The 27,852-nt window shown below is 44.6% G+C and overlaps 2 protein-coding genes across 2 annotated transcripts; one reads left to right on the forward strand and one right to left on the reverse strand.

Moving 5' to 3' along the window:
* Positions 1-1,310: 1,310 nt before the first annotated feature.
* Positions 1,311-10,841, forward strand: LOC120057282 (pyruvate dehydrogenase (acetyl-transferring) kinase isozyme 3, mitochondrial-like). The gene is made up of 11 exons (XM_039005845.1): positions 1,311-1,567; positions 3,981-4,122; positions 4,249-4,320; positions 4,526-4,710; positions 4,845-4,934; positions 8,021-8,098; positions 8,553-8,629; positions 8,903-9,004; positions 9,088-9,207; positions 9,642-9,755; positions 9,843-10,841. The coding sequence occupies exons 1-11, from the start codon at positions 1,465-1,467 to the stop codon at positions 9,981-9,983; spliced, it is 1,224 nt and encodes a 407-aa protein (XP_038861773.1). The 5' UTR covers positions 1,311-1,464; the 3' UTR covers positions 9,984-10,841.
* On the reverse strand, positions 10,680-14,876 carry LOC120057283 (choline-phosphate cytidylyltransferase B-like). Its single transcript, XM_039005846.1, has 8 exons — positions 14,685-14,876; positions 13,748-13,847; positions 13,394-13,510; positions 13,137-13,288; positions 12,819-12,897; positions 12,537-12,679; positions 11,568-11,756; positions 10,680-11,330 (listed from the first exon to the last, which is right to left on the reverse strand). The coding sequence occupies exons 1-8, from the start codon at positions 14,763-14,765 to the stop codon at positions 11,073-11,075; spliced, it is 1,119 nt and encodes a 372-aa protein (XP_038861774.1). The 5' UTR covers positions 14,766-14,876; the 3' UTR covers positions 10,680-11,072.
* Positions 14,877-27,852: the final 12,976 nt, after the last annotated feature.

Raw genomic sequence — 27,852 nt, forward strand, 5'->3', positions numbered from 1 at the left:
GCTCATCACTTTGGCCTTTCACCACAGACAGAGACACAGACCAGACAGGGTTGGAGGGCATTTCGGTAGAATGCGTTCAGTTGTGCAACTGACTTGGTATCCCCTTCCTTCTTTTCCACCCTGTGAAGTTCATCATCAAGTTTAAACCACGCTAAGCCTCTACTGTGACAGGCCAACTCTAAAGTTGAAACTACATCTGTCACAGTATAAAAGAAGATGTCTGTACTATTTCAGTCAGTTCCCTGCTTTACCCTGCGTGGTGATACAGTGAGCCCGTATATACGAAAATTGCATTTACCATTTATCACTTGTGTTAAATAAATATAATTAAAGTATATTTGGTGACTCTGAATCACATTTTATCCTGATACCAGATTCGATTGACGCAACCCTTTACAATGTGGAGTTGGATATGTGAGGGTTTTGGAAATACGTTTATAAACCAAAATGGCTTAATGGTTGGATAACATGTGTATTTTGTATTCATATCAATAAATATAGTGTATTAAATCTTTATGCATATGTAACCGATGTGAAATGGCTAGCTAGGTAGCGGTGGTGCGCGCTAGCAGCCTTTCAGTCGGTGACGTCACTTGCTCTGAGACTTGAAGTAGTGGTTCCCCTTGTTCTGCGAGGGCCGCGGCCTTTGTGGAGCGATGGGTAACGACGCTTCGTGGGTGCAGATGGTCCCTGGTTCGCGCCCGTGTCGGGGCGAGGGCACGTTATACAGTTACACATATATTTTGATTTGATTGTGTGTAGAGAGAGAGAGAGAGAGAGAGAGAGAGAGAGGATTGCGTACTGCTTGGATAAAGACGAATGTCCAAGTTTTTCGCGCCCTCCTATGGTATTGGAGTGATTTGCAAGCAGCCTTGGGGAAACAGACAATTACATTTTCTTTAAGCTATCTGTTTACCAAATAACATTTGGATTAATCCATTCCGTTTCTTACGAGATTAGTTGGAAGAACATCGGCTATTCTTAAACAGTGGCGCGGTATTGTTCATGGAATTGCATGTTCAGTTTGTCTGAACAAGAGCCCTGAAGGTATACATGACCAATAATTATATATTCTCATCTAAAGTCATAACAATAAATTCCCTCCGAATGGCATTGAAGAAGTTACAGTGACGTTCCTACTAGCTAGACAAAAGCGCACTTTGATGCCAACTGTCCAATTGCACATTTGTATCACTCTGGTGAAGGGAGAGGTTCTGTCAGCCAATAAGGTTGCAGGTTCTGTCACGTGGGTCGGAATTAGACACACACACACTACTTCTGAATGCATCAGAGTAACATGGGAGGCTACCGTCTAAGGAGGGGATATCAGCATGTAACTTGTATTGAGTGTTTATATTTGTCGATGCTAGTAGACAGGGGGTTGTTTGGAAATCGTTCTTATGCCATCAACTGTACTCATATGTATGTGTGTTGACAATTAGAACGTCATTACTTGAAGCAATCATGAGGCTGTTCAACTTTCTACTAAAAGATGTAACATTGAAAATAGAATATTATTCGAGGTTCTCTCCCTCGCCGATGTCGATCAAGCAGTTTCTGGACTTTGGTGAGTATAAAATTAATACTCCCAAGAGTTTAAATGTCATGGACACAGGGTTGCCATTTGATTGAAAAAATAACTGATGGCTTTAATTAACGAACGGGTGTATATTGAAAACGTTTACCATTTCCTAACGGAAGCCAACATAGCCGGACGAGAGTTTCTATTGGACTAATTCAAGTAGGTCCCTCTCCGTTTCGTTTGCTTCAGTTTAAGAAACGTTTTGCAACAGTCGGCGGAATGAATAGACCTCAGATGTTGTCGTTTGTGTGCAATAAGAACATTGCTGTGTTTACGCGATATATGGGACTGCGGTACTTCATATTTAAAACGCTTACTTTCCCAATAATGCCTGAGTGTGGCTTTGCTAAACAGTAGATGGTTACATCAGCTGCCACCTCCATTTCAGTAATGTGACATCAGTCTCACAGAGGCCTTGATACATTTCCACTGTCTGTCAATCTATAGTTTGTATGTCGGTGTAGAGATTGATGGCTTCCGTCTCTCAGTAAGCCACGTGCTCTGTGAGAGTAAGTGTCTTAAGTTTAGAGAACAAACTGTGCCAGCTGGACTGTCTAAGGTCAACCCGAAAGCTCTCTGTCTGTCCACTCAAAACTTTTGGCTTACAGTTGCACAACGCTGTTCGTAGCAGCAGCTCATTATAAATAGCTCCATGTCGTTCTGTCTCTCAATATGAACTGGCCACTGACCTATTGCTGTATGTGTGGCAGCCATATTCATAGAGTAACTGGCAAATAATAATAATATTGGAAGCTCATTTACTGCAATTCTTTACAATAAAAACATTTTTTTAAATGCTATTTGGAGAACAGGAAAGAGCAGCCTTTATCACCTTGGCCCGCTGTAGGTTCATTCACATCAGTCAATCTACAAACACATGGCCTATTAACTATACAATTGTAATGTTATACCTCTGAAAGGGGGGAGTTATGGCAAATGATTCACACTGACACATGTGCCATTTATAGAACTTTATTGTTTGCATTTTGATGACAGATGTTCACGTTATGTTCATATTAAAACACGTCTTCCTTTCTTTAAGTTCCTAACTTGTTTGATACGATCAGTACAGATTTTCTCAGGGGAACGGGGCACCGACCGCAACTTTTGTAGCCACTGTACTAATCTCTCTCTCTGCTTGCTTCCTCTCTCTCTTGTCTCCTCTGCTTCCTCCTGCATGCGTTGCAGCCTGCCTCAGCCTCACCAATAACAACGTTATTATGAGAACTTAGTAGCGTATTTTCTGCTAGTGCCGAGAGGCTCTGTTTAATGTTAGCCAGATAGAAGGATGAAGTAAGAAGCTAAGTAATACTAGCCAGAGCCATTCAACGTTACTGCAATAAAAGCCGCTGGCGGCAGCTAGCCACCTGACTGGCTGACATGGGCTATCTATAAATGACTGTTTGCCAGTTGTGCACTCATTCTCAGAGAGTCAGTTTTTGTTGGTTTGGGGGATGTCTGTAGATATGGCAGGAGTCGCGCAACGGTTTTAAAATGGCCTTTTGTCCGGACATCTCACAAACACACTGTCAGCAGTGTCTTTAGTTGCCTACTTGAGCCGACTGTGAGCTCGGGTAGTTTGTTTCACGTCTCAGGCCCACTGCCTGTGCCGCGAGAGGACAGAGTTAGATCAAGAATATAAGCGTTGTGATCAACGCTGGGAGCAATATTTCGATCCCCCCCCCTCAGGTAAGTTGACTGAGTATACATTCTCATTTACAGCAACGACCTGGGGAATAGGTACAGGGGGATGAATGAGCCAATTGGAAGCTGGGGATAATTAGGTGGCCATGATGGTATGAGGGCCAGATTGGGAATTTAGCCAGGACACTAGGGTTAACACCCCTACTCTTACAATAAGTGCCATGGGATCTTTAGTGACCACAGAGAGTCAGAACACCTGTTTAACGTCCCATCCGAAAGACGGCACCCTACGCAGGGCAATGTCCCCAATCACTGCCCTGGGGCATTAGGATATTTTTTTTTAGACCAGAGGAAAGAGTGCTTCCTACTGTCCCTCCAACACCACTTCCAGTAGCATCAGGGACTGACCAAGACCAACCCTGCTTAGCTTCAGAAGCAAGCCAGAAGTGGGATGCAGGGTGGTAAGCTGCTGGCTAAATGTTGACCAGACCTCAGTGTCCTCATATGTACTTATGTCCTATTGGACTAATACAAACATCCGTCAGTGGTTTGTCACAAACTTCCTTAAAATGAGGCAGATGTGGAAAGCTCCAAGAATTCAGGTGTTTCTGAGACAGACATTTTGAAAGTTCCAACTGACATGCATGAGAGGTCTGTTGATATAATCTTGTTTTACAACCTCTGTCAAATGAACACAGCACAAGTATTGGTCTGCTACCAGTCACCAGTTTATTGACCCCATGTTTTTCCACAGGTAGGGAGAATGCATGTGAGAAGACCTCCTACGTGTTCCTGCGTAAGGAGCTTGCGGTGCGGGGGGCCAACACCATGAAGGAAATCAACCTGTTACCCAGTGACCTGCGTATCCAGCCGTCCGTCAAGCTTGTGCACAGTTGGTGAGAACCTCTGTCCCTCTGTACTGATTCCGGGGTGACTGTAAGCACAGTATTCTAGGATGCATGGTGACATCCGTCTGGGTGTACGCCAGGGTCTGACAGTGTGCTGTGGTCTTTGTGTTTCAGGTACATACAGAGCTTTGAAGAGCTGTTGGGTTATGAACACAGGGGTCCAGAGGACAGCCGCACCTTAAACGAGTGAGTTGACATGTACATAGTCGCATCAGGCACCCACCACATCTTCAGACGGCACTGAGACTTCAGACGGCACTGAGACTTCAGACGGCACTGAGACTTCAGACGGCACTGAGACTTCAGACGGCACTGAGACTTCAGACGGCACTGAGACTTCAGACGGCACTGAGACTTCTGAGAGTGCTCACACCATATTTCTCTGGAACAGCTTTCTAGACACCCTGGTCAAAATCCGTAACAGGCACAATGAAGTGGTCCCCACCATGGCCCAGGGTGTCATAGAGTACAAGCAGAGGTTTGGCTTTGATCCTTTTATCAGCAGCAACGTTCAGTACTTCCTGGATCGCTTTTACACCAACAGGATATCCTTCCGCATGCTCATTAACCAGCACAGTAAGTGACATCACCAGCCAATACAGCTATTTATATATGTGTGCCGGATGTTGTGTAAAAATAGTGCATGTGTATGACTTGGATTTTATAGTGGATGTTGATGAGGATCTTGATCAGGTGAGACTTTGTTTCAGCACTCCTTTTTGGTGATGACAGAACCACCTCCCATCCCAAGCACATAGGAGGTATTGATCCTACCTGCAATGTCCCTGAGGTGGTGAAAGGTGAGCAGAATACCACTGATCCTAATGCTTGACAAATAGCAACTTTGAGTCAGACTGCATCAGGGAAACATCAACTTATTCAAACTGTATTCAATAAAGAGTACAGTGCATTTGGGAAGTATTCAGACCCATTTACTTTTTCCACATTTTGTTACGTTACAGCCTTATTCTAAAATGGATTAAATGATTCTACACACAATACCCTATAATAACAAAGCGAAAACAGGTTTATATGACAACATTTCTTTGAAATACTTTATTTACGTAAGTATTCAGACCCTTTGCTATGAGACTGGAATTCACCTGTGGTAAATTCAATTGATTGGACATGATTTGGAAAGGCACACACCTATCTATATAAGGTCCCACAGTTGACAGTGCATGTCAGAGCAAAAACCAAGCCATGAGGTCGAAGGAATTGTCCGTAGAGCTCCGAGACAGGATTGTATCAATTCACAGATCTGGGGAAGGGTTCCAACAAATTTCTGCAGCATTGAGGGTCCCCAAGAACACAGTGGCCTCCATAATTCTTAAATGGAAGAAGTTTGGAACCACCAAGACTCTTCCTAGAGCTGGCCGCCCAGCCAAACTGAGCAATCGAGGGAGAAGGGCCTTGGTCAGGGAGTGGACTAAGAACCCGATGGTCACTCTGACAGAGCTCCAGAGTTCCTCTGTGGAGATTGGAGAACCTTCCAGAAGGACAACCATCTCTACAGCACTCCACCAATCAGGCCTTTATGGTAGAGTGCCCAGACGGAAGCCGCTTCTCAGTAAAAGGCACATGACGGCTCGCTTGGAGTTTGCCAAAAGGCACCTAAAGGACTCTCAGACCATGAGAAACAATATTCTCTGGTCTGATGAAACCAAGATGAATCTCTTTGGCCTGCATGCCAAGCGTCACGTCTGGAGAAGCATGATGGTGGCAGCATCATGCTAGGGGGATGTTATTTAGCGGCAGGGACTGGGAAACTAGTCAGGATCGAGGGAATGATAAACGGAGCAAAATACAGAGAGATCCTTGATGAGAAACTGTTCCAGAGCGCTGAGGACCTCAGACTGGGGCGAAGTTTCACCTTCCAATAGGACAACGACCCTAAGCACACAGCCAAGACAACGCAGGAGTGGCTTCGGGACAAGTCTATGAATGTCCTTGAGTGACCCAGCCAAACCCCGAACTTGAAACCGATCGAACATCTCTGGAGAGACCTGAAAATAGCTGTGTAGTGATGCTCCCCATCCAAGCTGACAAAGCTTGAGTGGATCTGCAGAGGAGAATGGGAGAAACTCCCCAAATACAGTTGTGCCAAGCTTGTAGCGTCATACCCAAGAAGACTCTAAAAACCTTATTTTGCTTTGTCATTATGGGGTATTGTGTGTAGATTGATGAGAAAAGCAACAACAATTGAATCCATTTTAGAATAAGGCTGTAACGTAACAAAATGTGGAAAAAGTCAAGGGGTCTGAATTCTTTCCAAATGCACTGTATATGAAGAGTTTCTTTCCAAAACGCTATATCCACACATTTTTCACATTTGTGTTTTTTCATCAGAAATGATTGCTTTTGGGTACCTTCATGTGGAGTGGGTAACAGGTGCACTATCTCACTTTATTAGCTGGGTGCTCTGCCATATGTGGCAATGGCTTCAAATTAAATCTCAGGTTCAAGAACATTGGGAAACGGTGGAACTCCCCCCAAAAATATTTTATTTTATTTTAGTCCTGGTAGGCTAACACATTTTGGCAGTTATGCCTTCATCAGAGCATCAAGAGATGTGCCAAAGACATGGTTTTTTATGCAGGTGCCTAGGTGATCATTACAATTGCCTACAACTGTGCGATGGCGGTGCATAGCGGTACTCAAACTATTAGTCAACAAACAATTGTTACAATATACTCTACATACAAATACACAGATCAGCAGAATAAACTCTAAAAAATTGCATTTAGGTATCATGATGATGTCGGAAATTTTAGATATTTTAGCGCAATAATTACTTCCTAGTACACAATAAAGCCTACAGAAATAGATGCCTTGGGGTATGAAGAATAGACATCTATTTTTAGACAGAAAGATTGTGATTGAATGTATGAAAATATAGCCTACATGAGCATACAAATGACAGCGCAGCCGTATATACAAGAATAGTCTGAATGAGAAATAATTGTTTCGACCAAGAGGATGCACAGTGTTTAACCTCTCAATACAAAACATCTCTCGTTGGGAGAGCATTTTAGGGACCTTGCCAGCTCTGATAGACCTGTTCCAGGCCACCAAAGAGGACAATGGGCCGTGTTTGGCTTCTAAGTAGTGGTTTGCCATAGCATGTTCAATATTGCCAGTGCTGATCCCTGTTTTGTGTTCAGATATTCTTATTTTGAAATATCTTTCTGTTTGGCCCACATAGGCTTTACAGTCCCTTAAGCATATACACAATGTTACAATTGATGAACTGTCTCTGGTAGAACTTTCGGCCTGTTAAGAGGGTGTGTGAAGTATTTACTGTTTGCCGTGTTGTTACATTGAGCACATCGTCCACACTTATAGTTCCGTTGTAGAGATAACCAGTTTGTATGGTCAGGCTTCGGGATAGAATGGACCAGCATGTCCCTGATTGTGCATGTCTGTACGAGAAGAGAGGGGGACTTTCCACCAGGCTCTGTTTGTAGAATAGCCCAGTGCACACCAGTCGGGATAATGATTTTGAGATGTCGCGGATGATGATACTATTGAAATGGAGTACACCTTCGTGTGTGTAAAATATTATTCATCTAAAGATGAATGTTCTTACTGCATGTCACTCTGGATAAGGGCATCTGCTAACTGACAAAAATTGTAAATGTTTCACATACAGATCTCATATTACTGTATTTCATTATTATAATTTTTTATTGTATTTAAATACCGATATCACAAATTTATAATTTGTACATTTCTATATATCTTTTTTTGTTATTTGTTACGTCTGACTGTGTAAAACCTAGCTCTACTACTTTTTCTCTCAAAGTGAGGCGGATATTTGGTCAAAGTTGAGGACAGTGCCACATAACATTATTCCTCTGTGTCTCTATGCTACTGTCTTTTACAGATGCTTATGAGACCGCTAAGATGCTCTGTGAGCAGTACTACATGGTCGCCCCTGAGCTGAACATAGAAGAGTACAATTGTAAGTTGAAATGTAATTAAACACGCTGAGCCACCTGTGTATGCATTATAAAAGAGGAATAGCCGTCTATGCATTTATAAGCTGTTGTACGGAGCCATTTGCTTATATGAAGGCTGGTAGCATGTCTATAATGCAATATTGGTAGGATAGAAGGCACTGGCGCTTAGATTGTAAACGTCTGAGTATGCGCTAAGCTCTTGGTTAGGATTTGGCAGGTTTATTAGCTGTAATGGAAAAAGTCATCTGGAATGGAAAGTTGGCCTCATCTCAGAGTTTCTCGTTGGCTCCTGTCGAACCTGCAAATGTAAACAGAGGAGACGCAGCAGATCCAATGGAAATCTATTTCGTGTGATATTACGTGAAACATGACTACTGTAATGATATGTGAACAGAGAACAATTGATACATATTGATTGCCTTTATTTCACATGAACATACATGTCTCTTTCCTCAGCCAAGGCCTCTTCGAAGGCTATCCAGGTGGTTTATGTTCCATCTCACCTGTTCCAAATGCTGTTTGAGCTCTTCAAGGTGACTGGCATTTATGTTGTACTGAACGAAAGCTTCTCTAGGCTATCAATTAACTGGTCCTAATTTGTAGTGTACTGTGCATTCGGAAAGTATTCAGACCCTTTGACTTTTTCAACATTTTGTTGAATTTGACAACATTTTGTTGAATACTTTCCGAATGCACTGTAGGTGTGTAACATGTATGTGTGTATCATCATTGGTTGTATCCTGTTGTATTTATACGTTCCAACTGAGTTATGTGTATTCATTAATGTTTATTGAATGACTATGTAGAATTCAATGCGGGCCACAGTGGAGCTCCATGAGAACAGTAGTGCTGGACTCCCCCCAGTGAAGGCCATGGTGACGCTTGGAAAGGAAGACCTCTCTATCAAGGTCTGTTACTGGCACGGACACCGGTCTGGTGTTTTTACATGACCTCATCAAGGTTCTCACACACACCTGTCCTCTCCCCTCAGATCAGTGACAGAGGAGGGGGTGTGCCCCTCAGGAAGATTGACAAGCTCTTTAGCTACATGTACTCCACCGCGCCCACCCCGAGCCTTGAACCAGGAAATGGAACTCAGGCTGCACCACTGGTAACACATCCCAAATAGGTGTATAGAGAGATTTTTTTGTTTACAAGCAAGCATCATGTTCGAGTGATGCACGTGCGTCCCGGCACCAAAAAGTTCTGTAGCAAGATAGCTAACACTGATGCTGGGACCTTGACAAACTTAGTGATGACCATGAAAACAGACCAGACGGATGGCTATAGCTATCTATATTCAACAAGTATATTATTCTTCTCTCTTTATCTAGCTCTTTGTGATATTTGACCTTGCTTTTCTGGCTTGGTAATCAATCCTCTGATGACATAGCGACGGTATAGACGTTGCATGTTATCATATCCACTGCTAGTAGAGAAGAGCTGGTTTCTGACGAGGAACTGCGCACGCAACTTTTCATGACGCGGCCAGTCTATTGACCCCGCAGTTTGTAGTATGAACCACTCTTTCTTCTCCGTCCTTAGGCTGGCTTTGGGTATGGTCTCCCCATTTCTCGACTTTATGCACGTTACTTCCAAGGAGACCTGAACCTCTACTCCATGGAGGGGGTGGGTACAGACGCTGTCATCTATCTGAAGGTGCGTTAAGGACTTGCGTTTAGTTAAGTAGCATATTGTCATTATCATCTGGCTGTGGTTTTATATCTGGTTCTCACTGACCTCCAGGCTCTGTCCAGTGAGTCCTTTGAACGTCTCCCCGTCTTCAACAAGTCAGCGTGGAGACATTACCAGACTGGCCCTGAGGCAGATGACTGGAGCAACCCTAGCAGTGACCCACGTGATGCAGCCAAGTACAAGATCAAATAACTCTTGAGTGTGGCCCTCAGGCAACGCTGCATGCCATAGGTCATGTCTAGTCACATGACAGACAAATTAAGTTACCTTCCACTCCTACAGTGAAGCACAGAACTAAAGCACAGCACTGACTGAAATATTGTCTCAACAGGTAACATATTTATTTCCATCAGGCAGGTAAAGTCAAAACACAGTTTTAATCCAGATCATCTTTATTTCCTTGTTTGCTGGTATGTTATTATTGACCACAGTTTCCATGGTAGCAGATCGTGATTGGTGACCACCTCCGTCAGATAGCATGACTCTGTTATTAGGTTTAATAAGTGTCACGTGGGAGTGACACCACATGAAATAATGTACTTTTTACCCTAATGCAAATAATGGCCTAGCATAACAGTATACTGTGTGAAACAAGAATATTAGTTTATCATTTTTTGGCAGTGTGCAATGGTTTTCAATAGATTAACCCAGTGGGCATTTTCCCAGCTTAGAAAAAGGGATTAGGTTAGTATGTATGTGTTTGTGACATGTGACATGAAATGTTACTCAGGATGGTATTTGAATGCATGATGATGCAATTTGGTACTGTAAGTTTATAAGAGATTATAATCACTTTGGATGCTTAGGAAATGCATGGAACAATATCTAAATAAATTGAGACATATCTTACTTTAGATTACTTATTGCATGACAAAATACTCTCAGAAATGATTGTTTTGTATTTAATATTTCATAGAAACAGTATTATTTTAAAAAGAAAATGTGCGAAATGTTTTGTTTTTACTGCATATCATAGACAACCGAATGCAAATTTGAGCGTTTCACTAAGTATTTCTAAAGAAAAATAAAGCCTGGTTGATGCAAAATGGAGACAGTGAAAGTGGTATTCTTTTTATGTTTTTGTGTGGTACCGGAATCAGAAGTGAGAATGGAGTGAGTCAACTGATTGAGATACCACAGTGCATTCAGTTACCTTAACAACATACACAATCAAATAACACAAATATGGTAAACTGTGGGCGACATCTTACATACACAAAGTGCACAAAGTAACTGTGTACACTGAGTGTTTGTGTTTGTTTGGGAATGACAGTGCCATCTCTACTCGTCATCCCCCTCACTCGTGCTGCTGAGGGAGGTTAAGGGATGGGCATAGGTACCCTTACAAGAGGAAGGGGAGGTGGGAGAGGAATGAGGGGAACGAGGGGATCGGGAGGAAGGGGATGTGGGAGAGGAGGGGGGCGATGGGGAGCGCCCTCTGGTGGGGCTGCTACTGGGGGAGCCACGGGGCGAGGCAACGGGTGACGCGTAGGGTGACAGGGCCTGGAGCATACGCCCACTCTGCTCCTGGATCACATGCTGCTCAGAGAGAGGGAGAGCGAGAGAGAGCAAGAGATAGGGAGGGAGAGATAGAGGGCGAGAAAGAGTGAATGAATAGTTTTTTTGTTTGTCCAAGTAAGTGTTGCTTTACTAAGCTACTTGTTCATAATGAGTGGTCACTTGCTTAGAGGAATGAGATCAATACTAACTATCTTCCCCTATTGACCGTTAACTCTTCCTACTATGGTATCTATTGTGGGCTAAAGGTAAACTCACCCACGCTCCATCTGGACCAAACAACTCCAGGAAATTTCCAATGAACTCCCGTGACTTCTCCTCCCACTTCTGGATGAGGTCATGGCTCTTCTCCTCCACCTTGAACACAAAGTGCTTGGACTTCTCCTCCACTGTCTTCACCGTCTCCTTCATACGATCCACCTGGTTCTGCAGACGGATTTTCTTCTCCTGCAGAATAAATCAAATGTGTAGACTACTTGAAATGCTTACTCATGAGCCCATTCCCAACAATGCAGAGCTAGAAAGTAAGACAAATATTTGCTAAAAAAAAAAGGAAATAGTAACACAATAACAATAATGAGGCTTTATACAAAGAGTACCAGTACTGAGTCAATGTGCAGAGGTACGAGGTAGTTGAGGTAATACAGTATGTTCATGTAGGTAGGGGTAAAAGTGACGAGGCAATCAGGATAGATAATAAACACAGTAGCAGCAGTGTGTGTGTGTGTGTGTGTGTGTGTGTGTGTGTGTGTGTGTGTGTGTGTGTGTGTGTGTGTGTGTGTGTGTGTGTGTGTGTGTGTGTGTGTGTGTGTGTGTGTGTCAGTGTGTGGGTAGAGTAGTGAGTGTGCATAGAGCCAGTGCAAGAGAGTCAGTGCAAATAATAAAGATAAAAAATAAATTAATAAAGTCAATGTAATAGTCTGGTGGCCATTTGATGAACTGTTCAGCAGTCTTATGGCTTGGGGGTTGAAGCTGTTCAGGAACCTTTTGGTCCTAGACTTGGCGCTCCGGTACCGTTTGCCGTGCGATAGCAGAGAGAACAGCCTATGTATGACAAGTCAAGTGGTCGGCTATAAGGCATCAACTAAAGGTGGTCTTCTGTTATCAACCACAACCACCAACACTGTAACAACCATTTCACTTCCTCAAATACAAATTATTGTAACAAATGGTTATTCCAACTTAATTAATTGTTCAAAATTCATTAGGTGATTAGGTCATTCATACCCTGATGAAGCTAACGTTGAGGTCTCTGGCTGTGTAGCCTCTCTGCAGGTTGCGTCGGACATAAAGGTCATAGTCTCTCACTATCCTGGTGATGAGGTCGGATGTAGAGATGCCGTCTGTCCTCTGTGTGGCCACAAACATCCCTGAGACCCCACAGAGAGAACACAGCTCAGCCAAGATGGCACAGGTAAGGGAATAGGCGGTAGGTAGCTCAGCAAACACACAGAGACACAATCTCAAATGGCTACAAGTTCATGTCTGTTTCAGAGCAGATTTGTTTACCTGCTTCCTTGATGTGTTTGTAGACATCCTCTGATCCTGCAGAGGTGTATGGGATATCGTCATGGGCCACAAAGTCAATCTGGTGAAATCCCAGAATAGCACTAAAATTATTTTATGTGGAAAAAAGGGACATGGGCTATGTACATCTGTATCAGATTTTAGGACTGATCAAATCAAATATATTTATGAAGCCCTTTTACATCAGCAGATGTCACAGAGTGCTTATACAGAAACCCCAGCCTGGAACCCAGAACCGCAAGCAACGCAGATGGTTTGTAATATTGAGTGGTGTACTGTATATGACCCAGAAGTGCCGACCTTGTGTTTCTTCAGGAAGTCAGGGCTGAGGGTCCAGGGAGCGTCCCGTACCACCTCATCCACATAGCGACAGTGTATCAGGGCTTCGTAGCGCTCCGACTCTGTCATCACCGTGTAGCCCTTATACTTGTGTGTGAGTTCATCACTGCAGACTGCAAGGACAGACACACAATGACATACTCTCTCTGTGTGGTTTATGTACATGCTTGTTTGTACAGTCTTTGAAAGGCACTTGAAATTCAAAAGATATGATTTACCTCCCACTATGAGATGTGTGTTGGGGAACAAGTTCTTTGCTTGCATCAGAGCACGCGCGTGTCCAGAGTGGAAGAGGTCAAAGATCCCATCGGCATAGACTCGCACTGGCCGGATTGCTACAAGAAAAGCAAAAACAATAACTGTATCGATGTCTCGCTGCGTTCTCCTTGTCTCACCTCTCACGTTCACATCCCTCTGACTCTCTCTTGACTGGCCCTTATCTCTTCTCTTCCGCTGCCCATCCTTCAATATTCCCAGTGAGGATTGATAAAACTGGTGGTGAAACTGACCTATGATCAGTCTGACTGGTCTGTGATTGGTCTGGCCTGTGGAGACCTGTAATGAAGACTGACCTGGCGTGCCTCTCTTGGCCTGGGCGATGGTCATCTTTTCATGAGGAACTTCTGACTCATATCCTGTTTTCTTGGCAAATAATGCTGGCTCCCTCAGAGTCTGAGATGACACAGAAAGAGTTAACCTACCTCATGGGAGGGGATATCGGTACATAAATGATTTGGGGATAATAAATACTCTATAAGTAAAGTATTTTATGTTTACAGTGATGGAAATCATCGGGGCTGTGATAAGTGTTTGGATATGTAAGGAATTTCTGGCTTCATTAGTGTTTATATCTGCATGTGAGGGCTAGTGGGTGTGTATATGGTTGCTAGGAATTATCTGTAGAGTTGTCAGTATACTTTGAACTCTGAGCTGTTTGACATCTGTACATGATTTAAGAATTGACTTCAATCCCTGCGGAAGAAAAAGTTTTCATTGAAGGTAGAGATCAATTTACCTTGCGAAGAGCTATACCACAATGCTTTAACATTACGACATTTACAACAGTGACAGTACCATGACATTTATTGAGGAATCGTTTGTAGCTGCCTATGTTATACAATACACTGGGGTACAGAGTCAGGTATAGCCTACCTTCGACGCATGCACTCCCATACTGTACACAGATTCACTAAAGCATACAATAAGATCATATTACACAATACTTATTTCCAGAGCAACATAATAATTGACTGTTGTTGGCTACAGTATGTTTACCAGTAATGATAGATCAAATATAGAATTGTAGAAAATGCAACATTTGCTGAGTCAGCAATGCTGGCTGCATATAGGGTTTGTCATTGAGAATGAAGTACTGAAAAATAGGCTCAAAATGTGGATCAGTAGTCTCTGACAGTAAATCACCTCAGACCTGGCAGAGATTAGACATTATATGCAAAAAAAATATTAAATTAACCGTTTGATAAACCTCCTATAGGTAGTCTAACTCACCTTGCGGGGTCCCCCACTGCGTTGCTGTTGGGGCTGGTGTGGTCCGCTGTTGGCTCTGGAGCCACGTCTCCTTCCCACCATGCTGGATGTTCTGTTGCCTTGTTCACCTGCCGACTGGCGCCTCGTCCGCTTGCTCGTACTCCAAGCCTGTCAGTGCTGCACTCCTGCAATCTATGAGGGAGTTTGAAAGTTTGCATGTTGCTGGCTGGTCTGACCCCGGTGACAAGAAAATCTAATGTGCAAAGTTCAAGGTAAAGAGTAGTTGATACTTCAGGCTCTGTAAAGGAAAGGAGGTGAATCAAGGGTTCCCCACGTAGGCCTAAACAGACATTTACAATCTGACTGCTCTCTTATTTTTTGGTCTAAGCTTATAAATTATATGTAAATGTAGTCATGCTGTTATGAACTTTCTTACATTTGTAAAGTAATAAATAACCTTATTATTGGCGTGTCTACTGGAAACAGATGTTCAACTTGGTCTCGTGGGATAATATAATTTAATTTTTAACATGATATTTCCGAGTTTCATGAATAGAAACTGCTCCCAAAAATGATCTGACTGGGGCGACCTTTGGACCCAGACATAGTAGTGGGACAAGCTGTTCCAGTGGGTCAAGAGGAAGCTTAAAGTTGCCTATCTATGTACTCCACTGCAATGTTTACTGAAAGCTCAATCAATCAAGCAACGTCATTAATGGCCCACACGACACATCTGTGACTGTCATTCGACTTGATCATGATTCCCAAATCACCCCATGGACATTGACACTATGCCCTTATGCCTGAATCACCCCATGGACATTGACACTATGCCCTTATGCCTGAATCACCCCATGGACATTGACACTATGCCCTTATGCCTGAATCACCCCATGGACATTGACACTATGCCCTTATGCCTGAATCACCCCATGGACATTGACACTATGCCCTTATGCCTGAATCACCCCATGGACATTGACACTATGCCCTTATGCCTGAATCACCCCATGGACATTGACACTATGCCCTTATGCCTGAATCACCCCATGGACATTGACACTATGCCCTTATGCCTGAATCACCCCATGGACATTGACACTATGCCCTTATGCCTGAATCACCCCATGGACATTGACACTATGCCCTTATGCCTGAATCACCCCATGGACATTGACACTATGCCCTTATGCCTGAATCACCCCATGGACATTGACACTATGCCCTTATGCCTGAATCACCCCATGGACATTGACACTATGCCCTTATGCCTGAATCACCCCATGGACATTGACACTATGCCCTTATGCCTGAATCACCCCATGGACATTGACACTATGCCCTTATGCCTGAATCACCCCATGGACATTGACACTATGCCCTTATGCCTGAATCACCCCATGGACATTGACACTATGCCCTTATGCCTGAATCACCCCATGGACATTGACACTATGCCCTTATGCCTAAATCAGCCCATGGACATTTGGACCATAACATAAGACTGTATTATCCCATTGAGCTATAGGCTAGGCCTTCCCTTGCAAAAATACGCATGACAAATGAGCAATTTTTGTAAATATAAACGTACACTGCTTAGCCTAAAAACATGGTTAAAACTATAATTTGAATATCAGTCCCTGCATCCGTATTTGTAGTCTATGGATTTGAGAGTGGTTGCATTTCTCTAGTCCCATCCCTCAGCTTTTTACCGAAACTGTGGCGGGGAGTCCCATTTGTTAATGTTTCAATTAAGGATGGCAGCTTGAAACACCTTTAATAGAGTAATAGGGTTATTAGAATGGTGGAATCCTCTAGTGCGTGAGTTACATTTATGCCATTAATATCAAGCAAAGCTTCTGAAGTCGAGAGCAACGTCCTTAGTATTGCAAACCAAAATAAATATATTGAAAGCAAAACATAAACCCAAAAGAATTGACAACGAAACGAAATATTGCAAGAGCAAATTAATTATGAATGGATCCCATTTTATGATACTCAATTAAATAAAACTACTCCCTCTTTCCTGTCTTTGGTTGTGTTATCTTGGCCTTTGCTTTCGCTGCCTTTTTTCCAGTTGCAAGTTTTGTAACATTTGTTCCAGCACCCTGCACCCCACTGCTGGTTTGCCTCTGAAGATAAGCATTGTTGATCCTGGATGGGAGGACGAAGACCAGACATAGTTGGAAGTGGTGAATTTTTTACTTAAAAAATCACGTCATTTATTCACAGGTGTGTTCACGTGTCTGAAAAGCAAGTGATTTTTTAAATGTTTTTTTTTTGTAAGGGTGAACTCGAGGAGCAAGATTGGGGAAAGCCTGATGATCTGAAAATAATATTTGAGTGGTAGCAAATCATTGGCAACAGGGAGAAGTATAAGGAACTGTTACCCAAAGCCTTTGTTTTGACCTACTGGTTTGTGGTCAATTACATTTCTATTGTTAAGCATGTTATTTATCAGTAAAGACTTTCAGCTGTTCACAATAATGTCTAGGATGGAAGGGTATGTGGAATCAGAAAAGTATGACGTGGAGGTAGACATTTTGTGTCCTGAGCCCCATCATGCTGTAATACACACCATGACGTCATACTTTCCCTTGAGAGTTTGTAATTCAGTGTTTATGAGACGGTTGATAAAACTCACAGTTTCTGCAAAGTGCAGACCATATTATGTATCTGTCACAGTTAAGCACACTATTCGCTATGTTGAATTAAATGTGCCAGTTCCAAACGTAAATCGTGTTTTATTCCATTGGAGTTTCAAACCAGTGGAGGGCAGTAGAGCACTAGTTTATAGCGCTGCAAAAAAATGCCTTTCCAAAATATTGTGCCGACTGCGCATTGGAAACATTGGAAAGACTGGTTGAATGCTCATTGAGACTGGTTTAACATTCATTGAAAGTTGAAATCTTAAGATCTCAGAAAAGACATACTGATGGGTAATGAAATAAAGCAACTGATAAGAGGTCCTGACCATTTGCGCTGGTCCCTGCAGCCGACATAACCGGGTTGACAGTCAGCCTTGGGGTCTGTGAGGGTGACGTCACACCAGTGAACACCTGTTCTGTCGGGGACGGAGGGGGACGGTGGGTGGGGGGGGGGGCATGCGGTAATACCGTGAAGAATCCTTTTATCTGCTCTATTGGGTTGGGGGGCCCTGAGAGGGAGGAACGGGGGGTGTCAAACAGCTGCGCGTGTCTCCTTGATTAATAGATGGCTTATGGGGGGACAGACAGTACTGGGGCTGTTGCGCTGGGATCAAATGGGACAAATCAAGTGCTCTGGGCCTCATTATGTGACTCATTTGGAACGCTACTGGTCACCCTCTGTTAGTTCAGTGTTCTCAGCAAAGCGTTCTGTGGTGTTATCAGATCATATAAATGAACACTGTCCATCGTTCCCAGCTTTCCCAATTATCAGCTTAGCACTCAAATCAACAAATTATGTTACCTTAACAGCCGGGCCATTTAGCTAGTGTTCTGAAAGGATACCAAATAAAATTCTATTAACCTTTTACTGCAGTGAGATAAATCAGGGTCACAATCTACTTGAAAGAAAATAATACAACTCACACACATGGTTATGGGCAAAAAAATATAGATATTTTGAGTTTGCATCCCAATATTACACTTTATAGACATCACAGAAGACTGAAATATAACAAAACCGTTGGACATGGAAACACCGGACTTTCTGCAGTTTAAAAAATAATCATGTTTATTAATTATGAAATGATAAAAAAGATGAATAACATTACAACCATGAGCCCACTAGGTCATTTGACTGCAGGAAAGGGCTACTAGGATATATCTTACCCAATTAAAAGCCACTGTTCAATGAGATGATTGAATGGGTCCACTCCTCCACAGTGTCCCCGCAATATCCCATCCTGACATACAATAGTCACGGAGAGGTAGTCACGACAGGACCTTTCTTGAGAAATGTGAAACTTCCAAACTAGACAGCACCCAGCCGCCCAGCTCTCAACGATGGTTCTCATGTATCGGCCAGCCTTGTTCACGGTATGGCTTAATGGCTCCTGGGGAAGGGGATCTGTCCCTCAGGACCAATGTGTGATTGTAGAGAGGGAGATGTTGTTGAAGGAGATGCTAGGCTTCAGACAGACTGTAGGCCACTGTGGCATGTTGGCCATCAGCTGGCTGTCAGAGTGGCATTAGGTCTGTACCTCTGAGGATAGTAAGTATGGGTTATCCACTTCCAACCCTTAACCACATGAATCCTTTTCATTGTATGGTATTGTATAGAACGATTCCTATGTGTTGAAGGAACGATGTGTAGAAGGAAGGTTTTTTTGTGGCTATGTACTCATATGATGGTTGGCATCAGTGAGTGCATGGCTACCCACATGTTCTGGGCGTCAGTGATTGTGTAGTGTGGCGTAGGGATGTACATGTTCTATTTGTCAACCAGATGGTGCCCATATCTCAGAGACAAAGCATTAGTTACATGACATGGCGTTGGCAAAGGCTGGTTTGTAAAGCAACATTCTTCCGGTGTGTGTTTTAAAATGGAGAGAATATAGACCGTAGGGCAATAGGGTTGGCTCTAGCATGTCTGGCTAGTGTTCCGACAGTGTTTGTCTTCTAAGAAGGCCTGGCGCCACACACACATGATCTGTGGCCTTGTGGAGTTTCTGAGTGGAGGTGGCAGGATGCCATGTCCCTGTACCTCTGAAGTAGGCCCATAATGTTTGGCATGCAGGGCAGCAGATTATCACACTTACCTTCTATTGTTACTCATGAACCAAATCTGTTCTGGGTGTTTAAACCAAAGCGGGTCCCTTCTTTTATTAATGGTGGTGCCACTGGCTTCTTGGAAACAGGTTAAATTGTAGCCTGCCATCTAAGTGAATTGAGTGGCCTCTTGCCAGGGAGGGGGGGTCGGCTGACGTGCAACAAGCACCTGCGCTATTTGGAGGGGGCTGCAGATGGAATTCCTTCTAAGAATGGCCAGGTCTTCCCCAGAACTGAATGGTTCCCCGATGACATGGCCTACTTCAGAAGGCCAAAGGTCTGTTTAGTAAAGGCCAAGAATACAACACAAACAACAATGATTATTGAGGCATTGTGACCATGCTCCAATTTCTACTGCTTAGAAAAGGTTCCGTATGACACAACTAGCACCTCATAGGATAACCCTCTCTGACCCAGCAACACAAAGCTGTTGAACTAGCCCACTGCCTAATTAGATACGAGAACCAACCATGAGCACTCCCTGTGTTGCAGCACACAGCCAACACCCCCAGGATCTACTTCACCACGCCAGGCTCTATGTACCCTGATGTCTCCAGATAAAGGGATCAAGCATTGAGCTTTATCTGGTAGACTAGGTCTAGGACCCTGGTTGAGTGTAATCCCTCCAGGGTAATGTGGGTCCGAGTCATTTCTTCCCATAGAGGGCAGTTTGGTGAGGCTTAATTGAGTTAAGTTACCGACTAGTGGCTCTGTGCCACTGGTTTGTGGAACACTGTGAGGAGTCTGATCCCTGGCCTCTTGGCAACTGGCCACCGGCCTCAGAGTTAAATTAGACCCATTATCTGCTCCGTGAATCCACCTCGTGTGAAAATGTGGACCATTCCTGTGGCCGTAACTCACTCACCCAGGGCTGAGAGAGAGGGGTCTGCAGGGATGGAGCCAGTGGGTAGAGGGGGGTGGAGGAGAGATGATCTGAGTAAACATTCTCCCCAGCACATGCTCGTCTGCACTCCCAGATTATGTACTCTCAGTTGTCAGAACCACAAAATGTGTCCTTTGATTTTCCAGGAATAAGACAAAATGGGAGAGGTGCATGCGTTGCATTGTGACAGCCTCCCACCTTCAGCCCTTTCCACCAGTATTCATTGGAAGAGGGGGGGGACTGGAAAATCACGGTGCCAGTATGTATTTGACATCTCTGAGATACGACACTGCTACAGAGGAATGGGGTCAGACTCATTAGGGATCAGGCTGTCGCTTAATGGGACAAAATAAAATAAATAGATTACTTTTATGGATTAAATAAAGTGTGATTTACAACTTGATTGTTGTCAGGTACGTATTTTAGAGGTTGTAATTAAGAGTTATTGCAGGGATAGTATTAATGGGGGACAAACCTGAAGAGCAATACCTCTGTTGAACAGCACTGCACGGTGAAATAAAGACTGCAATTAAACTAACTCAAAGACTTTATTTGTTTATGATAACACTGAACAAAGCCTGGCGAATGGGGGTATGGGGTGATCAATAATGTGGTTGTAAATGGCTGATGGTTATTGGATAGTGCTGGTGCTTGTATGGTATGAGGTGGATGTATAGGTTATACCACATTGGTAGGTGATGGAGTGATGGTTGCGTGTGTCTGTGATGTGTTGGGGTATGCACCAGACAGCCCCAGCATTGTCAAGATGTTTGTTCAGCGGATAACAGGCCAGGCCAGGAGAGGGGTATGTTTAGGATAGGGATGAGGTAGGTCTTGATTTACAGAGGTGTCAGGTCCAGAATGCTGCCCTCACAGGCTTCTGAAGTGATTTCAGGCAGTTGTATTAAATAAGAGGTGAGATTTCTGGGGACTTAGGGGTGCAGAGCAGGGTGAGTCTCCGTTCCATTACCACAGCACTGAGGCATGCGCCTCCCGGCCTGGTTAGTGACCTTCAAGTGACATCAGAGTGACAGAGCCATGCTCACAGAGGCTCAACTGTAAATGAGACAGAAAGGAGCAAGAAGGAGAGCAGTTCAAATGGGCAAAAAACACGCACATTTATTTCCAAAGCGCCTTGGGGTGTGACAGGGATGCAGATTGAGCCCCACCTTCTTCAACGTACAGTACCAGTCGAAAGTTTGGACACACCTACTCATTCAAGGGTTTTTCTTTATTTTTACTATTTCCTACATTGTAGAATAATAGTGAAGACATCAAAACAATGAAATAACACATGGAATCATGTAGTAACCAAAAAAGTTACTTCTTCAAAGTAGCCACCTTTTGCCTTGATGACAGCTTCATGAGGTCACTTGGATTTGTTCAACACTTTTTTGGTTACTACATACATTTCATATGCGTTTTTTCATAGTTTATGTCTTCACTATTATTCTACAATGTAGAAAAACTACAAATATAGAAAAACCCTTGAATGAGTAGGTTTGTCCAAACTTTTTACTGGTACTGTATATATCAACGAATTGGGGAGGGCACTAGAACAGTCTGCAGCACCCGGCCTTACCCTATTAGAATCTGAAGTCAAATGTCTTCTGATGATCTGGTGCTTCTGTCCCCAACCAAGGTGGGCCTACAGCAGCACCTACATATTCTGCACAGATTCTATCAGACCTGGGCCCTGACAGTAAATCTCAGTAAGACAAAAATAATGGTGTTCCAAAAAAGGTCCAGTTGCCAGGACCAAAATACAAATTCCATCTAGACACTGTTGCCCTAGAGAATACAAAAAACTATACTTACCTCGGCCTAAACATCATCACCACAGGTAACTTCCACAAAGCTGTGAACGATCTGAGAGACAAGGCAAGAAGGGCCTTCTACACCATCAAAAGGAACATACAATTCGACATCCCAACTAGGACCTGGCAAAAATTCTTCAATCAGTTGTAGAACCCATTGCCCTGTATGGTTGTGAGGTCTGGGGTCTGCTCACCAACCAAGAATTCACAAAATGGGACAAACACCAAATTGAGACTCTGCGTTCCATTCCAAAATGGCGCAGCAGTAAGACGTGTTTGTTTTCATCCCATGTAAATATTGTATTTTTCAGTTTTTTTGTATACATTTCAATCTCTTTTTCCATTTTCGAAATAAATATACATTCCTGCAACCCGCCTCACCCGATGTGGTACGGATCAGCTATTTTTTTAGACCTTATAACTGGAACCTCCATCAGAGGCTAGCCAGCTAATTAGCTACTAGCTATTTAGTCATTTTTAGCCTCTGCTAGCTGTCTTTACCTTTAGCTCGGACTCCTGCCGCTTTAGCCTAGACAGCCCGGATAATACCTGCCAGTCTGCACAGCGCGATACCAGCCCTGAGCATATCGGACTGCTCTTTTCCACTACATCACCGGATTCCTGCCGCAAGCTCTTCGCAGCTAGCTAGTTGCTACCGAGGAGCTATTATGGCTAACGCCCTTGTCCAGAAGCATGCACCAGTTAGCCCCGAGCTAGGCCCATCTCCCAGCTAGCAAACAAAGTACACCAACTACAACACTTCTCTTGCCAATTGGCCTGGACCCTTTGTTGACACGGAGCCCCTCCGATCCATCACGACTGGTCTGCTGGTCAGCTGACATAACTCGACGATGAGCTCTCAACCGGCCTCTGCGTCGTGGATGTTTGGTGATGATCTATCTGCTAACCCCGGCCTGCTAGCTCCTTGAACGCCGTGTCTCCCACTTGCTCAACGTAGTAATCGACTACCGAACTGTTCCCTGTTTCATCTAGTGCTGCTCATTGGACCCTATGATCACTCGGCTACACAGCCGATGCCTGCTGGACTGTCCATTAAAACGAACCGGAACCCCCAACAGAAGCTAGCCAGCTAACTAGCTACTAGCTAGTAATCAGTTAGCCACTGTTAGCAGTCATCAGCTAACTTTAGCCCGGTCAACTCCTGCCAGTCTGCTAGCAGCGGCCCGCTAGCTGTCTAGAGCATATCGGACTGTTAACTGAAGAGGTCCATCAGCCAATTTCTTGGGCTACAATACCAATTGGCCTGAACCCTTTTACTCCCTACACGAAGCCCTGCCGATCCATCATGACTGGTCTGCCGACGTAACCGTCAGAGGGGGCTACAACAGACTCTTCCATTGCGACGTCCCCCTAAGGCCCTTCTGCTAGCATTCTGCCTTGAATTTGTTCGTCCGCGCCCAGAAATCTGCTCCTTTTACTCTCTGTTCTGAACGCACTAGACAACCAGTTCTTATAGCCTTTAGCCGTACCCTTGTCCTACTCCTCCTCTGTTCCACTGGTGATGTAGAGGTTAATCCAGGCCCTGCAGTGCCTAACTCCACTCCTATTCCCAAGGCGCTCTCATTTGTTGACTTCTGTAACTGTAAAAGCCTTGGTTTCATGCATGTTAACATTAGAAGCCTCCTCCCTAAGTTTGTTTTATTCACTGCTTTAGCACACACTGCCAACCCTGATGTCCTAGCCATGTCTGAATCCTGGCTTAGGAAGGCCACCAAAAATCCTGAAATTTCCATCCCTAACTATAACATTTTCCGACAAGATAGAACTGCCAAAGGGGCCGGAGTTGCAATCTACTGCAGAGATAGCCTGCAGAGTTCTGTCATACCATCCAGGTCTGTGCCCAAACAATTCAAGATTCTACTTCTAAAAATCCACCAATGATCAATGAACCTACCAGGTACAACCCCAAGTCCGTGAACACGGGCACCCTCATAGATATCATCCTGACCAACCTGCCCTCTAAATGCACCTCTGCTGTCTTCAACCAGGATCTCAGTGATCACTGCCTCATTGCCTGCGTCCTTAATGGGTCTGCGGTCAAACGACCACCCCTCATCACTGTCAAACGCTCCCTAAAACACTTCAGCGAACAGGCCTTTCTAATTGAACTGGCCCGGGTATCCTGGAAGGATATTGACCTCCTTCCGTCAGTAGAGGATGCCTGGTTATTCTTTAAAAGTGCTTTTCTCACCATCTTAAATAAGCATGCCCCATTCAAAAAATTTAGAACCAGGAACAGATATAGCCCTTGGTTCCTGACTGCCCTTGACCAGCACAAAAACATCCTGTGGCGTACCGCATTAGCATCGAATAGCCCCCGCGATATGCAACTTTTCAGGGAAGTTCGGAACCAATATACACAGGCAGTTATGAAAGCAAAGGCTAGCTTTTTCAAACAGAAATTTGCATCCTGTAGCACAAACTCCAAAACGTTTGGGGACACTGTCAAGTCCATGGAGAATAAGAGCACCTCCTCCCAGCTGCCCACTGCACTGAGGCTAGGAAACACTGTCACCACCGATAAATCCACAATAATTGAGAATTTCAATAAGCATTTTTCTACGGCTGGCCATGCTTTCCACCTGGCTACCCCTACCCCGGTCAACAGCCCTGCACCCCCCACAGCAACTTGCCCAAGCCTCCCCCATTTCTCCTTCGCCCAAATCCAGATCGCTGATGTTCTGAAAGAGTTGCATGAGGTAGGACCCTACAAATCAGCTGGGCTCGACAATCTGGACCCTCTCTTTCTAAAATTATCTGCCGCAATTGTTGCAACCCCTATTACTAGCCTGTTCAACCTCTCTTTCGTATCGTCTGAGATCCCCAAAGATCGGAAACCTGCCGCGGTCATCCCCCTCTTCAAAGGGGGAGACACTCTAGACCCAAACTGTTACAGACCCATATCTATCCTACCCTGCCTTTCTAAGGTCTTCGAAAGCCAAGTTAACAAACAGATCACCGACCATTTCGAATCCCACCGTACCTTCTCCGCTATGCAATCTGGTTTCAGAGCTGGTCATGGGTGCACTTCAGCCACGCTCAAGGTCCTAAACGATATCATAACCGCCATCGATAAGAGACAATACTGTTCAGCCGTATTCATCTACCTGGCCAAAGCTATCGACTCTGTCAATCACCACATTCTTATTGGCAGACTCAACAGCCTTGGCTTCTCAAATGACTGCTTCGCCTGGTTCACCAACTACTTCTCAGATTGAGTTCAGTGTGTCAAATCGGAGGGCCTGTTGTCTGGACCTCAGGCAGTCTCTATGGGGGTGCTACAAGGTTCAATTCTTGGGCCGACTCTTTTCTCTGTATACATCAATGATGTCGCTCTTGCTGCTGGTGATTCTCTGATCCACCTCTACGCAGATGACACCATTCCGTATACTTCTGGCCCTTGTTTGGACACTGTGTTAACAAACCTCCAAAAGAGCTTCAATGCCACACAACTCTCCTTCCGTGGCCTCCAACTGCTCTTAAATGCAAGTAAAACCAAATGCATGCTCTTCAACCAATCGCTGCCCGCACCTGCCCGCCCGTCTAGCATCACTACTCTGGACGGTTCTGACTTAGGTATTTGTTGTTGTCCACATATTCTAGGTGTCTGGTTAGACTGTAAACTCTCCTTCCAGACTCACATTAAGCATCTCCAATCCAAAATTAAATCTAGAATTGGCTTCCTATTTCACAACAAAGCATCCTTCACTCATGCTGCCAAACATACCCTCGTAAAACTGATTATCTTACCGATCCTTGACTTTGGCGATGTCATTTACAAAATAGCCTCCAAAAATCTACTCAGCAAATTGGATGCAGTCTATCACAGTGCCATCTGTTTAGTCACCAAAGCCCCATATACTACTCTCCACTGCGACCTTTATGCTCTCGTTGGCTAGCCCTCGCTTCATATTCGTCGTCAAACGCACTGGCTCCAGGTCATCTAGAAGTCTTTACTAGGTAAAGCCCCGCCTTATCTCAGCTGACTGGTAACCATAGCAGCACCCACCCGTAGCACAAGCTCCAGCAGGTATATTTCACTGGTCACCCCCAAAGCCAATTCTTCCTTTGGCTGCCTTTCCTTCTAGTTCTCTGCTGCCAATGACTGGAACGAATTGCAAAAATCACTGAAGCTGGAGACTCATATCTCCCTCACTAACTTTAAGTATCAGCTGTCAGAGCAGCTCACAGATCATTGCACCTGTACATAGCCCATCTGTAAATAGCCCATCCAACGACCTCATCCCCATATTGTTATTTTTTATCCTTTGCACCCCAGTATCTCGACTTGCACATTTATCTTCTGCACACCTATCACTCCAGTGTTAATTGCTAAATTGTATTTACTTCGCCACTACGGCCTATTTATTGCCTTACCTCCCTAATCTTACCTCATTTGCACACACTGTATATAGATTTTTTCTATTGTTGTCACGATCCTCTTCCTGGAAATGACTGGACCAAAGCGCAGCGTGGTACGTGTTCATGATAATTTATTCCAACTGAACACTGAAACAAAATAACAAAGTGAGAACAAAACGAAACAGTTCTGTCTGGTGCAGACACAAAACAGAAAACAACTACCCACAACACACAGGTGGGAAAAGGCTGCCTAAGTATGATTCCCAATCAGAGACAACGATGGACAGCTGCCTCTGATTGTGAACCACACCCGGCCAAACACAAAGAAATAGAAAAACATAGAAATAAAGAAACTAGAATGCCCACCCTAGTCACACCCCATAGTGCCGGAAGACGTGAGTAAACAAGGCCTCCACAGTCTGTAGGGCCGTAGGGAGACCAGGCAGAGGTAGGAGACAGCAGGACTTAGAGAGACGATCCACAACGACCATGATCGGGGAAGATCGGTCAGGAAATCAATCGACAGGTGTGACCATGGCCGCTGTGGAACGGGTAAGGGGTGTAACTTACATCTGGGAAGGTGCCTAGGAGCCTTACACTGGGCACACACCGAACAGGAGGAAACATAAACCCTCACGTCCTTAGCCAAAGTGGGCCACCAGTACTTCCCGCTCAGACAGCGCACCGTCCAACCGATACCTGGATGACCAGAGGAGGGTGACGTGTGGGCCCAATAGATCAGCCGGTCACGGACAGCAGACGAAACGTACAGACGCCCAGCGGGACACTGGAGGGGAGCGGGCTCTACGCAACGCCCGCTCAATGTCCGCGTCCAGCTCCCACACTACCGGCGCCACTAGGCAGGAGGCCGGGAGTATGGCAGTGGGATCCATGGGCCGCTCCTCTGTGTCATACAGCCGGGACAGTGCGTCTGCCTTCACGTTCTGGGAACCTGGTCTGTAAGAGAGGGTGAAAACAAAATGGGTGAAAAACATGGCACACCTTGCCTGGCGAGGGTTCAGTCTCCTCGCCGCCCGGATCTACGACAGATTTTGGTGGTCAGTCCAGATGAGAAAAGGGTGTTTAGCCCCCTCAAGCCAATGTCTCCACGCCTTCAAAGCCTTGACAACAGCCAACAACTCCCGGTCCCCCACATCATAGTTTCGCTCCGCCGGGCTGAGCTTCCTCGAGAAGAAAGCACAGGGGCGGAGCTTCGGTGGCATACACGAGCGCTGAGAGAGCACAGCTCCTATCCCAGCCTCGGAAGCGTCCACCTCCACTATGAACGCCAAAGAGGGATCCGGATGAGCCAGCACGGGAGCCAAGGTAAACGGAGTCCTCAGGTGAGGCCC

The sequence above is a fragment of the Salvelinus namaycush genome, chromosome 12 (genome assembly GCF_016432855.1).
Source record: "Salvelinus namaycush isolate Seneca chromosome 12, SaNama_1.0, whole genome shotgun sequence".
Lineage (NCBI taxonomy): Eukaryota > Metazoa > Chordata > Actinopteri > Salmoniformes > Salmonidae > Salvelinus > Salvelinus namaycush.

What these genes read in the sequence shown, in the direction of transcription:
- LOC120057282 (XM_039005845.1), top strand. Translation starts at nt 1,465, where the DNA reads ATGAGGCTGTTCAACTTTCTACTAAAAGATGTAACATTGAAAATAGAA. An exon ending in AGGAAGACCTCTCTATCAAG is followed by an intron (nt 9,005 to 9,087) that starts GTCTGTTACTGG and finishes CTCTCCCCTCAG; the next exon opens with ATCAGTGACAGAGGAGGGGG. An exon ending in ACGCTGTCATCTATCTGAAG is followed by an intron (nt 9,756 to 9,842) that starts GTGCGTTAAGGA and finishes ACTGACCTCCAG; the next exon opens with GCTCTGTCCAGTGAGTCCTT.
- LOC120057283 (XM_039005846.1), bottom strand. Translation starts at nt 14,765, where the DNA reads ATGGTGGGAAGGAGACGTGGCTCCAGAGCCAACAGCGGACCACACCAG. An exon ending in GGCCAAGAGAGGCACGCCAG is followed by an intron (nt 13,511 to 13,747) that starts GTCAGTCTTCAT and finishes CTTTTCTTGTAG; the next exon opens with CAATCCGGCCAGTGCGAGTC. An exon ending in CACACATCTCATAGTGGGAG is followed by an intron (nt 13,289 to 13,393) that starts GTAAATCATATC and finishes CTGTCCTTGCAG; the next exon opens with TCTGCAGTGATGAACTCACA.